General features: G+C 37.1%; 1 protein-coding gene and 1 pseudogene across 1 annotated transcript in view; one reads left to right on the top strand and one right to left on the bottom strand.

Moving 5' to 3' along the window:
• Positions 1-311: 311 nt before the first annotated feature.
• Positions 312-18,725, bottom strand: LOC120079185 (annotated as a pseudogene).
• A 113-nt stretch (positions 18,726-18,838) lies between these two features.
• The window catches only part of LOC120079184 (probable GTP-binding protein OBGM, mitochondrial), a 2,415-nt gene continuing 2,051 nt past the window's right edge, over positions 18,839-19,202 (top strand). The window contains exon 1 of the mRNA XM_039033352.1: positions 18,839-18,901. Within this exon, the coding sequence (XP_038889280.1) occupies positions 18,839-18,901 (63 nt within the window). The remainder of the gene's footprint in view (positions 18,902-19,202) is intronic.

The raw sequence follows: 19,202 nt of genomic DNA, 5'->3' as shown, positions 1-19,202 counted from the left end.
AGAAATGAGAAATTTATTTGACAAACCATAGTGATAAGGTTGATGAACAAAATGTTAATGCAACTCTAGTAACTCTTATGATGTGTTATTTGAAAATTTTGAACATATACCGAATGACTTAGAAAAGCTTGATTCCAAATATGTCACGGTTAAAACATGTACAAATTCATTAATTGAATATCTCTCGTGTGATCAACATATTCGTATTTTTTAAGTTAGATTTCTTGAATATGATGATTGTGAAAAGATAATAGGATTAAATGGCTTACAGAAAAGAAATTAACTACTTAGATTTATAAAGTTAAGATTTCTCGAGTATAAATGGACGGTAGAATATTGAAATCATTCTTACAACAGTTAATAATGCCACCTTATTGACTCAGCCTGTCACATCTAATGCTCGATACAGATATATATTTATGTGTATTATGTATTAGTAAAATACACTATCACAAGAAATGGTCAGATGATTAAACATGCATATGCATTGGGTATACTGTTATAACATACTATGAATGACAGTAATACAATCAAAGAGTAGGAAATATATACAGCTGATATTTAGTTTCTCAAACGCTCCTATGCCTTGGTCCAATGGTGCCAGTGCGGAATTCAATGACTTGAACTAATGTGATAAATGATTCGTTTCCTTCTGAAAGCCAAATTATGCACTTAGAGCATTCCGACCAGCAAGAACAGATGATGGAAGGAAACGCCATCATCTAAGTTGGATTTCCAATGGTTGAATATGGTTATCGCCGTTGCTGGCATATCTGGCAGAAAGTAGCTGACTTGAGATTTGCAAAGGTGCAATGTTCACAAGACCAATGGTCAGTATCGTCAATGTTTCGACTCGAACCGCTAGCTCTGAATGCACTCTTCCCTTTCCCACCTTTACTCCTACAGCCACCAGAACTTTTTGAGCTTGCTGTTTTGCTGCAGGTACCATGGGAATCCACATCTGACAGACCATTTTCAAGTGCACGTACTAAATTCTCGAAGTAATTCCGAGTTACACTGTTATTGCAATCACTCGAAAAAGTCAATAATAGGAAAAGTTATGACATTGCATATCGCTATCGATAGAGCTGAATATCATTGGAGGGAAGTTCTTCCAGAAGTGGAAATATTACCCCCAAACAGTTATCTAACTTGAGCTTCAACCTTGCAACCTCTACTAACCTTTGTAAATTCTATTAATATTTTTTTAGTACACCACAGGGTGGGTGGGGGATTGAACCTCTGATCTCTTGGATCATCAAACTCACTTTGGTAATTCAATTGATATCTTATCCTCACATACAGCATTTACCCCTCCTAATCCTAAATCCCAACAAACATTACACTATGGATACAACATCCAATCTCATCATATTATTTGGAAAGTTTGAGGCTCAACTGTATCAAAAGAACTGTTACAGCAACGAGAATCACCTGGTTAGTCCAGCAAGTTTGGTACGGAACTCATTGAAGTCTTTTGAAGGACCATCAGCAGCATTTAGGTAAGCATGCAACTCCTTTTCTGCACATTGATGGAGTCGTTCCAACCCAGCCTCAGCCTCACCTGTGTGAGAAATGGATCAACATCCCCACCATTAAATCCATCAGGTGATGGAAATTGACTAAATGAGATCCATACTATCTCAAAATTTGAAGAAAAAGACGGACCTTGCAAGTATTCAAAGAATTGTCTCTTGGCATGTTCACGTTCTGGTAGATAATATCCATAGGCATATGTCCATTTAAGAACTCGCCTACACTCAACAATCTGGAAACACAACTTTTGTTGGAATTCAAAAATACTGAACATAAGCAATTTAAAGAAGAGCATAAGGATGTACCTGTAGCCATGCTTCGCTTATGAACTTTAGCTGTGACTCAGGTTGGCATTGAATGTCACTTAACTTTTCTAGCTACAACATCAAGAATTATGTCAGTGATATCTTCTATATTTCCAAGACATGGATGAAATGATAGATTGGGTCGAGAAAGTTCCTTTTTTATTGAACATGCCTTAAACTACTTTGGGTCATTAACTGAATGGTTTCTAAAATCCCGTGTACTTCTAAAGTCTTCCTCACAACCACAGGATTTCGTTAATAACATTGCAATGCAGTAGGCTTCATATTGATACTTGCAACTTGCAAGAGATGGTAAAAGATCAATTTCAATACAAAAACACGGTTTGAATATGCTGGGCAAGGCTAGGACATTGGGTGCCTTAGCTACTACATCTAATTTGTGGCACTTATGGCTCCAACAAAATGATAAGACCTTTTTAAAACAACTCTCCTCATTTTGACACTGTAATTATGTACAAAATATGAGTTCTTGGTAGACCTCTTTACAGTTTAAATTCCTTTTATAAGTGCACAACCTCCTGATGATTATCAGCAGCTGGAAGGCACTAGTCAAGAAGATTTGAGAGGGGGTTTCCTCTACCCAGCCTCGAAGTTGTTCTTTTGTTCATCTTTTTATATGTATATCGCCGTTTCCTATCAAAATAACATATCGTTGTTTCCTATCAAAATAATCTATACATATCTATACCTATAGACACACACATACAATGAAACCACAGTGCATTAATCTTAGGCTTTAACTATAAAGCACTGAAGCTCAAGATAATTATATTATATTGTTCTGCTTCTGCTGGAAACGTGGACTTTTTTTAAGCTTGGTTATTTTGTTTTCAATAAATGAAAAACGTACCAAAAATTTGAATATACAGAAAAACTTGAGGACCTCATATGTACCAATTAACGTACACCTACGAAATGTTCGATAGATTATTAGGACCCTTCTCTTCATTAAACCAAATCGCCTCAATTATAAATAAAGACCTTAAAGGCTTGGCCGTAGGTGGTCCAGAATGGAGAGAATGAAACAAGTACAAAAATTCAAGACGATTTCATGAATTTTTGTGAGGGGATGAATATTTGAGATTACATCATATTTTTTGCATCCATCAGTATTGTGAGCTAATTTAAGAGAGTCAAAACCACAAACAATTTTCAATAGAAGGTTTAAGTTGTTACGTTGATAGAATAGTTGACGAGAATTGTGAAATGTTGCTTGCAGAACAAAGTTGAGAGAAGGGTTAAACATCTTCTGTAAAAGGTATCAAATATAATCAATGGTCTTCTAATTTCAGGATAGACAAGAATCACGGTAGAAGAGTACAAGTCTATATAGGTTCAAATGGATTATGTATCCGAATCTCCTAGATTTTCTCAAAAATAAAATTTTCATGCATCTCTTGTGCATTCCTGAATAAAAATAATCAAAGAGATGAAAATACCTAAGAAATATTAACAGATTGGAAATTTTAATCCATGGAGAAAGCTATAAATTTTTGTACACATTATGAATAATATTGCAAGTTTAACTACTAAAAGATCCCGCCCACCCTATGGAGCCTGAAGATTCTAATATTGATAGTTTATTTATGTTCACCATTCTCCAAATAGTTCAAATAATGACCACATTATAAGACTTTAAAATTTGCACACATGAAGTTAAGGGACAAATTTGAGCAAAATGATGTTTGAATGAAAAACAATAACTCACTCCACATATTTTTCCTTAGCACAAAAGCATGTTGGGACGTGGATGAGATAAATAAAAATATAAGTATTGCAGGCTTAAAACCATTTAAGAAAACAATAGCTAACTAATCCACGATGGTGAGAATTCAACAATGCATCAACTTACATGCACGGTCTGCATTTGATGGAGATCTGCCAGCGCCTTTTGCCTAGACTGCAGTTATGAACCATGGTTATGCTACCGAATCCAAATGTGAATAGTGAGTACATAATGAGTTCAATTATGCATAACTAAAAATATTTCAGGAATTTGAAACTATGAAAGGAATTACTTAAGTAATCTATTCATCGAACAAGTCAATGTATCAACAAGCAAAGAAAGCATAGCATTCAATAAATTAAAGGAAAACTTTGATTTTAAAGATGACCACTATCATAACAGAAAGAAAGAAGCCAAAAAAAAATATATATATATAAGATAAAACAATGAAGAACAAGTAACAAAGCAAACAAGAATACAACCAATAAGCTGCAAAAAGAGCTCCACTCTAACTAAAACTTCAGAAACTTCTTAAGGTGAAAAATAGGCAGGAATCTCCAAATTGCAGCTTTTCCTCAAAAAATAAATCCACGGATAGAAATTTTCAATATGCATTTCCTGCTGTAGAGATGGAAATCAAAGGCTACTTTTATGATCAAAATTGTTGTACTAAACGCAGTTCTTGACAAAATTCTTCATTCCTACAGACAAACAATCAGCTTGGGCTACCGATCAGGAGAAAAAACAAGCTAGTCTTGGAAAAAATAAATCGTTAAAAAAATTGACCCATTTCTTATAAACAAATAACCTGTTAAATCATGAGTGAGGGAAGCTGCATCTCCTACCCTTGCCCATGTGAATAGAGGCAGTTTCAGCATACCAAGATTTTCAATATGATTGTTAGATTTTCTCATGCCCTTAATTTTCCTTCCAACTAGGTTCAATTAGATTTAACCATCTTTCTGCCAAAGGTTACAATATTTATCTTCTGGAGTTAAAACCAAATATGGGCACTGATTTGGAAGTGATTTCTTTAAAACCGATCGCTTCAAAGAAACCCAAGTCCTCTATTACTCCATGAAATTATCTTCATTGAGGGAATAACCAAAAAGAACCACTAAACTTTGATCTGAGGTGAGGAAGATGATATTGCACACATCCAAAGGCTGTAAATTTTTTTAAAAAAATATGAATTCTTTTTGAGGAATTGAGGGAGTGGACTCTTCTGGAGGCTCTTCAGTAACCTGTTCATCAACAAACTTCAAAGAAGGATCTACAGCTTCATAAAAAATGCAGAGAAAAGGATTGTTCCAAATGATCATCCTCATAATGAACTTCCTGATCAATTTCAAGTTTCTCACTGCTTATACTGACTATTGTTTCCACATCAGAGTCAATAATTGGTGAAGAAGATGATGGACCAAAAAATTTAGGAGGAAGCAATAAACCTGTTAGATGACTGCTGTTTTTCACTGGCTTGTTGGAAGAAGTTGTTTGCTGTTTTCCATCTTAAGTGGGCTTTTTCAGAATCCTTCAAAGAGTGTTACTCAAGTCTTAGTTGGTCCTTCCTTGAAGCCACAATCTCAATTGCTTTGGTCAAATGCTGTTAAAGCCATACTTGCTGAAATTTGGTTTGAAAGAAACGAAAGAGTCTTCCATGATAACTCCCTTAAATGGATCGATCGCTTTGAAGCTGCATGGATATTTGCCTTTACTTGATGTTCTCTTTCTAAGATATTTGTTGATTTCTCTATTTGAGATATATGTTCAAACTGGGGTGCTTTTATTCTCTCTAGCTAGCCTCTTCTCTAGTGATGGATAGTCTTATTATTGTTATGTATTTTTTTTATATTGTTTCCTTATATTTTTTTAGCAATAACCGCTTTTCATTATATCAATGGTTCATAAGAACTTTGAGAAGAAATGTGGAAAAGCCACTTATTCCCATCCATCTCTTGTGTGAGGCATCTCAGCTGTAGGCTCTGTCTCAGTTTGCTGCTTCTTAGTTGTAGGCTTCTCATCTTATTCGACTTGTACCCTTCCTCAAACGTGATTGTTTCTTCTATTCCATTTTCTTGTTTCTTTGAAAATCTTCTATTTTGAAGCATTAGCCTCTTGTCAATGAAAAGTTTTGTTTCTTTTTCAAAAAGTGAAGGGTGTAGAATTCGTTAAATTGATTGTTCAAATCGTTATCACTTTGAGACGAATCAATAAACACAGGAATTTGAGAAAACTCCTTGATCGTATGTAAATCACCTTGAGGAAAAAAAAAAAAAAAAGAAAAAAAGAAAAAGAAAAGAAGAAAAGAAGAAGAATGACAGTTGGGTCCCCCAAAAATTGAAATGCCCTTTGGTGAACTGCCATTTAATAACTGCATGGATGGACGAGTCCTCCTTAATAGCATTATTTGGATCGAGAACATTCTTTCTTTTTTCTTTTTTAAGAAACAAGAATTTTTACTAAAGAAATGAAAAGAGACTAATACTCAAATTACACCGAAACAAAACACAACAAAAGAAGAATACAAGGATAATTAAGCTGGAAGAATAAAAGCGTTTCAATTCAAACAAACATCTTGAAGAGAATAATCAGCAAAATGCTTGGATAGAAAACATCATGAAGAAACCTTGTGAGAAACTTATCATGAAATTTATTTTATTCCTTTCTAAAAAATCTTCGACAGAATAGCTTTGACTGCGTTTGACCCTAATATCTGATAACTAAGTTTCAGAGAAGAACCAACCAGAACTTGAACAATATTCTCACTAAAAAACCTGCAAAAGGCCTACAGAAGATGAAACACCGAGAATACATGATGCCAACAAGGATGGAAGAAGGTGCAATCAAACAAGTGCTGCAAATCCTCGCTATTGGCAAAAATAAGGGGCAAATAGATGGAGATAATGTGAACGTAACTTCCTTTGCAAAGTAATTGAACAGTTCAACTACCCACCATAACCCAAATAAGAACATTTATATGCTTTGGGTCTTTAGATTTTCATAAAGCACCAAAAACAACTGTCTAAAGGCATGGATGCAAATAAATGCTTTGACAAAGACTTCATTGAAAAATTTGCAGATGAATCTGTCTGATTTTAGAGAGTTAGAGAGAAATAGAAAGAAATGGAGAAATATTGGAGATTTGATGTATCTATGTTTAGCACACTTAGATTGTTTTTACTTTTTTTTTTTTTTTAAATTTTTTTGTTATTTCTGTTAGTTGACCAGCTAACTTGTTAACCGGAACCAGCTGTGTACCCTTGCCTATAAATTAAGAGGCTGGGTTCTTCATTTAATAAGATGCTTTTGATTTTTTCATTCTTTAGCATACACCACTTTGGCATCAGAGCCGAGATCTTTGGAGCTGATGGTAGGAAAAAGCCTACCAATGGCAATAATCCCGAGCCCACAAACAATGAGCCGGGTACATCCACCGCTCTATCACCTAGGTCCTTAACAAGATGCATGCTGTCCGTCGAAGAATCCATTGGTGGTATCCACCGATTGTTGGAGAGAATGACCTTGAAGATGGGAGAGATTGCCGGCAATATGCAAGCCTGAAGACAGCCGCCGCAAATTCAAACAGACCTTTCAAGACCCGTCAATCCACCACGAGAAAGACAAAATATCAACGGCCGACAGTATAATCAACCAAGAAATGTCCAAGATTTACTTGCCTCCAATCAAGATAGTCCAAGAATGCAAGCTTATCAGAGGAGAGCGCAACAAGATAGTGATTTCTCGAGTGAGGAAGAGAGGGAGAATGAAGATCAGCTTGGACGTTGGCAAATGGGGTGCGGCAGCACAATAAGACAAATGAATATAGGGTAAAATTGGATATTCCCACTTTCAATAGCAAAAGAGATATTGAAGAGTTCTTGGAATGGATCAAGAACATGGAAGGATTCTTTAAATATGCCAATATTCCCTAACACAAGAAGGTAAAGCTTGTAGCATTGAAATTATGGGAGGTGCTTCGGCATGGTAGGAGCAATTAGAAGTTAATCGATTATCAAATGGAAAGAACCCCATCACCCGTTGGGAAAGATTGTAGCACCTTATGAAATATCATTTCTTGCCAGCCAATTATGAACAAACTCTACAATCAATATCAAAATTTGCGGCAAGGTTCAAGAACCATTGCTGAATACACAGAAATCTTCCACCGATTGGGGGCTAGAACAAACCTACCGGAAAGTGAACAACATTAGTGAACAACATTTGATAGCTAGATTTGTGGGTGTTCTGCGCTCGGACATCAAGGAAAAGGTAAAGATTCAACATTTAGGCTTCCTCACAGACATGATCTTTAGCTGAAACAATTGAGGAATTGAATGACTCAATCAAGAAGGACCAACCGAAGAAATCAAGGGGATTCTTCAACAAGTAATGCTAGAAAGGAGGTACACCATTGGCTAAAACTCAGTTCAATAATACGCAAGAACACATACCAGGGCAAAAAGCGGATGAGGCAGTAGCCAATAAGGAATGGACAGCTAATGAAACAGCCAAAAAACAGCCTAATCAATATGGATGACATGCGCTTGTAAAGTGTTTTAGATGTGGGAAGACTGGTCACCTATCTAACAATTGTCCCGATCGCAAAACAGTGGCCATTTTAGATGAAGAAAACTGTCAAGAACAGACGTCTGAAGTTGAAGAAGATGATGAAACAGATATTTTGGAGCCAGATAAAGGGGATAGAGTAAGTTGTGTTATTCAATGCATTGTACTCACACCAAAATCAGAAACACACAACGAACAACATCCCTTATTCAAGACTAGATGTCCAGTGAAGGGAAAAATATGCAATGTCATCATAGACAATGGAAGTTCTGAAAACGTGATATCTAAGAAGCTCGTCCAAGCACTGAACCTAAAAATGGAACCACATCCAAACCCATATAAGGTCAGCTAGATCAAGAAGGAAGGTGAGGCTCAGGTATCTCACACTGGTACAATCCAATTCTCAGTTGGCAATAGTTATAATGATCAAATTGTGTGCGATGTTTTGGACATGGACGTCTGCCACATTCTTCTCGATAGGCCATGGCAATATGACATACAAGCCATCCACAAAGGTCGTGAAAATGTGTATGAGTTCTCTTGGCATGGAAGGAAAATTGTACTCCTTCCACTCTCGACATCAAGTACATCAACTAAATCCGAAGCTCCTAAAGAACAACTATTTTGCATCCTCAATGTCAATTCCTAAAACAAAACGAGGAGATAATGTGGGGCTTAATAGCAACAAGAAGGGAAAACCATATTAACAAAAAAGAACTCCCTGAGCAAGTACAAAAACTGTTCTCAGAATTCCCAAACATCATTCAACCCCCAAAAACATTGCCTCCCCTACGTGATATTTAATGCCAAATAGATTTCACTCCAAGAGCTTCCCTACCACACCTCCCTCCCTCATTATAAGAGGAGCCCTGGTGAAAAGATTGTTCGACTTCATCAAGATGTCCAAGCAAACATTGAAAAAGCAAATGCTTCATATAAAAAAGCAGCAGATGCACATAGGCATATCCAACAATTCCAAGAAGGTGACTTGGTGATGGTTCATCTTCACAAAAGTAGATTTCCAGCTGGTACTTACAACAAGCTTAAAAATAGAAAGCTTGGCCCTTTCAAAGTCATCAAAGTGTTTGGACCTAATGCCTATAGATTGGACTTGCCTTCTGATTTACACATCAACCCTGTTTTCAGTGTTGCAAACTTACATCCATATCAATCTCCAGATGATTTTCAATTAGCAACTTGACCACTATTTTAGATATGATGATGGTGCTAGGGGGTCAGCCTCGTTGAAATATCTGGGTGCACCTACTAATCCTTTAAATAGTTTTTCTTCTGTGCTTTCATTATATTTGATTCTCAAACTCGAGGACGAGTTTTTTTTTGGGAGGAAAGAATATGATGTATCTATGTTTAGCACACTTAGTTTGTTTTTACTTTTCTTTTTTTAATTTTTTGTTATTTCTGTTAGTTGACCGACTACCTTGTTAACCGGTACTAGTTGTGTAACCACCCTTGCCTATAAATTAAGAGGTTGGGTTGCCTGCTAATTTTGAATAGCTACTTTGTGATCAATAAACAACCCTCTTAACAAAAATGTCTCTCTCCCCTCCCTCCTCCCTCTCCCTCCCGTGTCCCAACTCAGCCTCCACCCCCTCCTCTTCCCTCGGAACTCACCATGTCTCCTACCTTAACCGCACCCCTTTCCCTCCTGCTTCCCTCCTCTCTTTCACTTTCTGACGGTTTTCCTTCCCCCGGCTTTCTTTGCTCTGTGTTTGTCGCTTCTCTACCAGGGAGATCAAAAGCTGTAGCATTCTTGATCACTTTTTTTGTATGTGGCAAGAGGGACTCGGGTTCCTCATGGAGATTTGAAAAGAGGCCAAACCATGTTCCTTTCAATGGCCTCAACCCTCTGGCTTCAAGAAGCTTTAAAAGACTTCTGTTTGGCCCAACATTTGAATTCTTTTTACTAAAGGAAAGAGTAGACCAGAGTTTCATTCGTTTAGCCAAATTTCGAGCTAAAGATAAGTGGTTTGTAGAGTGTGCAGTTTGGCCAGCTTCAGGGGAAGAAAGAACATCACATTCCGTATGGTGATGACAAATTCTGACGGCAAGACTTCAAGGACATGATTGAAGCTAGCATACACATCTTCAAAGAGCCCCTGTTCAACAAGTAAGTTTCCTCCTTAAACTCCTTCTGAGTTAGTTCAGGTCAATAACACTCGGCCAGCGCCCCCCCTATTGGGTCATCAAGAAAGAAGTTATTCAGAAGTGTTAAAAGGGAGAAAGGAGCTCCCTCATTTGGTTTCTAAGCCCCAAGTTTAATGTCGATTTGCATCAAAAGTCCCTGTTCAGGCGTTGGCAAAACAGAGCAAGAACTCCTTTTGGATTCAAAAGGATCATGAAGTATTCAAAGAAGACTTTAGTAGCTTATGGATCATCTCAAGACTTCTGGTTTTTAACAATTGGAAGAAAATTGCAAAAGAGCTAAGTGAGGCCTTCAACTCCATTGTCATTATAAATCCTTGTTTGCAGATAAGCTTTAATTAAGGTCAGTAATGGTGATCTGAACGATCTGGTTTTATACCCGAGCAAGTGGCAGTTATTGGTTCTTATCATTTTGATGTTCGAAAAATGGAATTCGTCAAAGGCATGGCAGAGCCTTAGTAATGAAAGGATTTAGGGGCTGGTTATCAATCAAGAATCTTCCACTGGACTATTGGTGCAGAAACACGTTTGAAGCCATAGGTGCTTATTTTGGGGGCTGGAATCGATAGCTTCAGAAACTCTCAACACTCACTAATTGTTTAGAAGCCAAAATTCAAGTTAGATGAAACCTCAGTGGCTTCATGCCGGCAAACTATTGAAATTAAGGATGAAAATCATGGCAATTTCTACTTAAATTTTGATGACATTGAATGTTTAGAAGCTCCCTCCAAGTCTTTTGAGATTTATTCTTTAAGGACTTTTCTAATCCAATTGACTTAGTTCGGTTGAATCAAGTTATATAAGAATGAAGGTGTCAATTTCCATATGGACTATTCAGAATTGGTCCTTCCTTGTCTCCTCTCATCCAAGCCGAGTTTCTCAAGAAACCCGAATCCGACCTCAAAAAAGTCTATCTTGAAGCCACAAACCCTAAAGAGAGATGCGAGTTTTGCTAAGGAATGTGAAAAGTCACCTTTTCTGGAAAGTTACACAGACAAATCAGCCACTCATTCTTCTTTTTTAGCTGAAGAAGTCGAACAGGCATTAGAAGGTAAAGAGTCCCCTGTGAAAGAGGTGAAAAGTCACAGATCTTTTTATGAAAAATATGAAAAGGCACCCCAAGTAATTAAGAAGAGAGAGATGGGGAAGGAGGTAGTTCAGCCGGCATTATACCTTTAGAAGTCGAACAGTCGTTCGTACAAAAAAAAAGAGAAGTCTTTAGGACTATGCGGGGCCGGGAAAAGTCTAATTTTAGTTCTCGGCAGTCATTTTTACTTACCCCAAAAACACCAAGGAAGCCCAATCGTCACCTAAGTCTGCTCCACTCTTCTCCCTGCTCTAACCTGATTAAGCCCTCTTCCCCTGTTTTTCCGTAAAAAAATTGGCTCCTCTGCCACTGCCAGATTCAACACCCACCTTAAGCAATCCCACCCCTCTCTCGTGCCACATCTTCCTCCCTGCAGTAAGTCAACGCCAAAGACCTAGCAAATCTGTGGCTAAACGACACTCCAAAGAAAGACATCCCCTTTCCTTTTTAAATCTTCTCAAAGCAATTTTCATCAGAAAGAAAGCCAGTGAAGGATTCTTTCAAGAAGTCATTGCAAACTCAGAGTAAAACCAGTGGCCAATCAAAATCCGGACTTGCTTAGAAGCTAGATGCACTTCAGTCCAAGGTCCTTGTCCCAAAGTATCAGGTCAACCCCCTTCCTTCTCTCCTTCCTCTCTTTGAACACTTCAGTTTTTCCTTACTAATCAGAGTTAACTTTCTCTGAGAGGCTCACCAAAGCTCTCCTCGGGTGCATATTCAAAAGAAAAAGGGGATGCCCTCATTGATTCCTCTTAGTGTGAGCAGTGAAGAAGTTTATTGGAATATTTCAGAGGGAAATTACAGAGGATTTCAAGTAAAGAAGCCACCCTTTTATGTCTGACTTAAATCCTTGTTCCAGACAAGGGATGAAAAGTCTTCAAGGAAGCTTTAGTTGTCGGCTCCATCTCTCCAAGCCATTCCTTGCGATCTCCAGCCCAATCTGAAAGTCCATAGTCACTGATTGCAGACTTATTCTGGATTGACAGTTGGTTGTTTTGAGGCTGCAACCAAAAAATTTAGTCCCATAATTATGAAAATTGTGACATGGAACACGAGAGGCCTAAAAGATGCTAATAAAAGGGTTGGCCTCCTCAAGCGATTTCAAAGAAACATAATCCAAACAGTAGTTTTTTTTTTTAATTCAAGAAATCAAAGAAAGAGAGTTTTGAAGCAAGCTTCATCAAATCCCTTTTGGAGCTACCAAAGAAATAGGTTGGGAATTTGTGGAATCATTCACTTTCAAGGTGGTTTAACTGACGTTACGGGATAAGAGTTATTTCTGTTGGGTTGAAACCAAAGGAAGGGTATTCTTTGTTTAGTAAAATGCATTTCACTGCTTGTAAAAAGACTTGCTGGATCACTAACGTTTATGGGCCAAATGAACTACAAAGAAGAAAATTTGTTTTGGCCCAGAACTCCTATCATCTTTCAGTTATTGTGGATGAAGCTTGGTTATCGAGGGATATTACAAGGAGGGCTCACGAGAGATTTTCCTTTGGCGAAGCACTAAAGGGAAAGAGGAAATGAATAACTTCATAGACCAAGCCAATCTTTTGGAGGTCGAAGATGGCTACATTTTACTTGGTCTAGGGAAGGGGTTTCAGCTTCAAGATCTATTAGACCGTTTTTTCATCTCTAAAGCATGGGACAGAGCTGTTTGAAAAATCTAGAGCTAATAGACAAAGTCCGAACCTTCTCCTAAAATCACTATCCATAATTTTACAATAGAAGCCGGTTCTTTCAGCTGGGGTCCATCCCCTTTTAGATTTTCTAATAGCTGGCTACTCACAATAAGTAATGTGTCAAAACTCATTGAGGCAGCTTGGTTTAAGTAGTGAAGCTCTGGTTTTTTCCCTAAATCAAAAGCTGAAAAAGGTAAAAAACAACAGTCAAGGAGTGGCAATCGAAATTCCAAGAAGCTCAAAGGAAGGAAAGAAGAGGGGTTGTTAGAAGAAATTGAAAAGTGGGATGCTCTTGCTGATTGTTCTATCCCTTTCTAGCAGTGAATGGCAATTAGATCCACTCTGAAAGCAGATTTAAATGTCCTTTTATAGGTTGGATGAAGTTAACCTAATTCAGAAAAGTAAGTTTGAACTGGATAAGTTGGAGATGAAATACAAGCTTCTTCCATAAATCCTACAGCAAAAAAGAGAAAGAAACTTTAATTTCTGAACTAATTAGATGATCAAGGGTGCCAACGAAATCTTTTAGAGAGAATTGAAGGCTTAATCCTGAATTTTATAGCAGCTATTTTCCTTAAATTCCCGCAAGGATGAGACAACATTCCCTTTTGAACCTAGACTTACCCATGCATCAACTCAAATCAGAATTTGAACCTATAAGCCAAGTTTCTCAATTGAAGAAATAAAAGGCAGCTATAAGAAAACTGGAAGATGTAAAGCACCTGCCCGACGGCTTCACTTAATGGAGTTTTTTGTTGAAATTTTGGAACCTGAATAAAGGAAAAGCTTACACTCCTCTTTGAGGAAATTCTACAAGAATGATAAGGCTTAACGCTTGTAAAGAAACTTTCATTTGTCTAATTCAAAAGAGAAAAATAGCAATGCGTTATGATTTCAGCAATAATTTAACTATGTGATATATAAGGTCATTGCAAAGTCTGCTGGTGAAGAATAAAATTGTATTCCTAGTATTCATAGCCCCTTCCTAAATAGTTGCCTTCTTGAAGGAAGCGAATATTTTTGGATCTCATTCTTATTGCTAATGAAGCAGTGAAGGAATATAGAGTGAAAAAGAAGAAGGGGTGGATTCTCAAGCTTGACTTGGAAAAGGCTTTCGACCGCGTTGATTGGGAGTTCCTTAGAAAATGAGTTGAGAACCAACAAAAATTTCAGTCATAAATTGGATAGAGTGATTATGGGATGCGTTAAAAATCCCATGTTTTCAGTCTTCATCATATGGTCGAACAAGGGAAAGGATGGCTGCCACAAGAAGGTATCAGAGGCAAGGCATCCTTCTCACCATTCCTTTTCCTTCTTGGTTAGTGAAGTATTAAGTGCATTTGGTGAACAAGCTCATCTCAAGCTGCGTCTTATTGAAGTTTTGTTTGGCAAAAGATAAAATTCAGATTCCCATCCTCCAATTTTGCGGACGATACCTCTATTATTTTTAGTAAAATGACAGCATCAAAGCTTGCAAAACTCACGCAAAACTGTGGAAAGTTTTTTGAAATACTGTTCAGGGCAAAAAGTGGAATTGGGAAAAATCAGCCCCTTTATGTATCAATGTGGATGAAAACGAGCTGATTTTCCACAGCTGCATCTTTGAATTTAAGGACTGACCACCTTCCCTTCTCCTACCTAGGGCTGCCTTTAGGTGGATAATCTCCGAAAAACTAATCCTTTGGCAAACGGTATTGACACAATTTTCAAGCTAAATATGACAAATGGAAAACATTTCAACCTATCAAAGGAGTTAGAGTCACTTATGCATGTCAGTCTTGTCAAATCTCCCAAACTCCCTTTATACCTGAAGGAGTTGCAATCAAAGTTTGGAGAGGATTACAAGGAACTTTTCTTTGGGAAGGACAAATAATGGCAGCAAGCTAAATCAACTGGTGGAAGTGGGCTTCGTGCAAAAGGCCTTTGGCAGATTGGAGGCTCGGCCTTGGTGGGTTCAAAGTATGAATTTAGCAATCCTTGCTAAATGGGCTGGAGATACTTTAATGAGAAGTGTTTTTTTTTGGGGCCAAGTAATCAGAAGCATACAGAGAAGGATTCTTTTTAATTGGCCACGGCAGGTAAAGGGGGCAAAAGTTTGAGAAGCCCGTGGTCCAGTAAATCTGGCTAAATTAAGTCTTTGGCCACTTTTCAAGCCTTTTGGGGAAAAAATTGGGGCCCAAAGCCCCGGATGCGTTTTGGTTAGAGCCCTTGGGAAGGAGTGACCCCTTTAAACTAACCGTATTTTCCAAGTCTTTTTCAAAATCACCTTGTTCCAAATGGTTCATGTAGCTGACCATTGGGAACAGTCCGACTGGCCGCTTGCGGTCGATTTCCTTCACGGTTTGCTTAAAGATAATGAGATGCTTTCTTTTCCAAGAGCTGCTTGGGTTCTTGCAGGCAAGAGAAGTTTCAGTTGAATTTATATAAAGGGAGTGCGTCCATTTCAGCCTCGGGTCTTTTCACGGTCAATTCCTTAAATTACACCTTTCCCCCTTAAATACCCGTATTCCAAGTCTTTTCAAAATCACCTTGTTTCAAAATGGCTTCAGTAGCTTGACCATTGGCAAAGCCGACTTCCCCTTTGGACAAATCTCTTTTTCTCGGCCATTGTGGAAGACAAGTAAGCCCTCGAAGGATTAATAATCTCGTACTGGATAAATGCTTTATGGACAGCTTGAAATGTAGCCTCGGTTTTACAAAGGAAGGTTGTTCATCCAGCATATTTTCCCTTTAATCGCCCTTGTGCTTCATTCTTTTGAAGATTCTCTCCACCTATTCTTTGTTGTGTTCCTATCAGCTTGATGCTGGGAAAAGGTTGCTGTCCATCTTCAATAATTTCATGGGTTATGAGTAATGATTTCAGGGGTAAACGTGATTGCAGTTATTAGTTGGAAGCAAACCTCCATAATCCAAGCCGTTTACTTTTTGGTTAACGCAGTTCAGCTCTTTGGCATGAACTTTGGTTTGAAAGAAATCAAAAAGGTTTTTCATGAAAATCTCTTGGTTGCCAAGACCACTCCGAATCCGCCCGTCGGCATCCTCTTCTTGGTGTATCCTCTCCAAGCCTTTTATAGCTACAGTTATATCAGATTTCAAATCTCAACTGGAGAGCGTTAATCTCCCTTCCCAGCAGTGTTCTTAGCCTCGTCAGTAGTCTGCTGTTTTCCTTTGGTTTTTTTTCTCAGACTGTCTTGTTTTGGTTTCCCCCCAGTGTTCGGGCCATTTTTGGGCTTGTAGTGTTTTTGTTCTATTCCATATTACTAGTTTAATTTTAAATTTTATTTTTCTTGGATGTTGATGAGGACGCTAAGGGGTGTCAACCTAGTTGAGATTTCGCCGAGTGGCGCTTACTGATCCATTGGATCCGTTTTGGTCCTTTCATGGTTGTATCGCTCATTGTATAAGCCCTCTGTACTTTGGGCCTAGATCAACATTATAATTGAATTGTTATCTTTTTTCAAAAAAGAAAAAAAGGTTGGGCGCCGCGCCTTCTTCATTAATAGATGCAATCATTCTTTTGACTTTTTCATTCTTAGCATACACCGAAAATTTAGATTTAGGGTTTCTCAATATAACAATGAGAGGAAAGAAACCTAAATACAGAGTAACATGCCGCCCAATTGGGCTTTTACATGTAAAATAAACACACTAAATAATATCTAAATAATATAAGCTAAACCTATTACATTTAATATTAATACTATACATATACTCTTAATAGAATCCAACACACTCAACGCTTTTGAATTCAAGGAACATCATTCACTGCTAACCCACATTAAAATACCCATCAGCTTGCAGAATTTCAACAATCTCATCATGTTTAAGCCATTTAACTAAGGTAGCCATGCCATGAACCTGCAACTCATCCCAATGGGTCAAAACCGAACCATTGAGCAAATAAAGCAATGCGATACAGGGTTGGAGAAACAGATAGATCTAAAATGAAATCCGCCGACCAATCCTAATTGAATGGAGCAAAGTTTCTCAAACATGAACCAATTTCAGCAAATATTGATCCAGAGAGCAAGGAATTCAAAAATTATCTAAGAACAGAACACTGCATTCAATCCCCAAGAGACCAAAAAGATTCCAAACTTTCATAAATGTGCGAAAGGAACTGCTAAAGGAAGGAGAACGACTTCCAACAAAGGGCCAAACTTTGCAAACTCAGAGTTTTAGAGCCTTCAATGAAAATGAAACTTGAAACGATGCCAAAAACAAACTGACTTGTGTTTTAAATATGAATGATCTGCCCAAAATTGAATACATCTGATTCACATCTTTTTGTAATTTCTTTGATGTGAGTAAACACATAAAGTTCCAACTGCTGTTTCTTCCCACATGAATTTAATGAGCCAAGTCCAAACCATGGATTTAGCATCCCAAACCAGCAACAAAAGATCATATTTTTTAGATGTGCCAATTTTTATTCCAATACAGTAGCCAATCTTCTCATATCACAAAATCCCACAAATATATATATATATATACATGCCAATATGTATATATGTTTATTGAGTTCAACATGAGTTTGGGGAATTAAACCATAGACCTTTTGATCGATGATATACACATTATGCCAATTTGAGCTTATGCTTACTTTGACCATATGTCAAAACTGATGATGGTTAGGGTTGGGTCTAAGGACTAGAATTAGTTTTAATGTTTTTTTCCCTCTGGTTTGCGCTCTACAGCTCGTCAAGAAATTTAGGCATAATTTCTGTCTTACTTGATCATAAGAAAGAAAAATTTGGATTTTTAAATCGAATAAATGCCTCATAAACTAAGGAAATAATCTTCAAACAAATTATAAATACAAGAAAACTACTATTTAGAAAGAGGGAATAACCAGCACCTAATAAACGAACAGAAGTTCAAAAGGTCTCAGGAAATAAAAAGGCATACCGATTGGTTGGTAGCCCATCTTTCTAAAATGAAGTTGTACCTCTCCAAAGAAATTCTTGCCATCTCTCTGCGCTTTCTCGGCATATCATACTGATGAACAGGAAAAGGAGGAAAACATAATGAAGAAATATAACTAACATGACGAGTACCATCAGAAAAAATCTTAAACAGTCCAAATTATAAAGTAAGGACTATAACAATACCACTTCCCTCCTGCTTTGCAGTTTCATAGCGATTACATGAATAGAATCCTCCTGTTCCTCTCTCCATGATTCAGACCACGGACGCAAAGGCAAAGCCTGTGAAAGTTAAACAATTTATTTATTTATTATATTTTATTTTTTATTTTTTTATTTATTTTTTTTTTATAGTATAAAGATACTAGTAGCAATTAATAAACATTTCCCTTCAATAAGGGAACTTTCAAAATAGGAACAAGAATAATGCAACTGTGGAGAGAAGATATGCTATGCAACAAAATTCAAAATAAAGAGAAGTAACACATTTTTAAAGATTCCTTAAGGCACAAAATTAACCAGCAGAACTAAATTTTACAAGGTCGTGTGCAAGTAATATGCATGCACCTTGATTTTTCTCAATAGGTCGTTTGCAATTTCGGACAAGGGTTTGGGAATTTGCCAATATCTGAAATCAATAAGGAATAATTTACAATTACTTGGAAAAGATACAATTAAAAATGTTAATAGAAAAGCTAGTGCTGCAACAATCATGAATTTTTATCAATAAGAAACAGAACGTTCAATAACGCAAAAAAGTAATAAAGGTTAAATAAATAAATGTACTCTATCAAATAATCATTTTCCTTTACAAATTATTACGTAAAATGGCAATAAGCATAAAATCATGTTCCTTTGAAAGCCTTCATGAAGAGAAAAATGATGTCGAGGTGGGATTTTTTTTTTTTTTTTGAAGGAACATTTCTTGAATATAATGAATAAAGGGGAGACCCAAAGCACCTAAAAGGTGATTACTAAAGAGATTTTAATTGGAAACTGAAAAAGAAAGACTCAAATTGGTTTAAAATGTGGCTTAGATTTGCCACCAATACAACAGTAGGAACAAAGTTGATAATCCAAAAATGCTCAAAACTGGAAAAAAAGATCTCTGAACAGATGCTTATTGCATTTGCACCACATAGTCCAAAAGAAAGCTGAATAATAGAACAAGAAGGGTCTTCTCTTAGTACC

The sequence above is a fragment of the Benincasa hispida genome, chromosome 6 (genome assembly GCF_009727055.1).
Source record: "Benincasa hispida cultivar B227 chromosome 6, ASM972705v1, whole genome shotgun sequence".
In the NCBI taxonomy this organism is placed as follows: Eukaryota; Viridiplantae; Streptophyta; class Magnoliopsida; order Cucurbitales; family Cucurbitaceae; genus Benincasa; species Benincasa hispida.
Note: the sequence above shows the minus strand (reverse complement) of the source record. Positions and strands in the feature narration are given on the sequence as shown.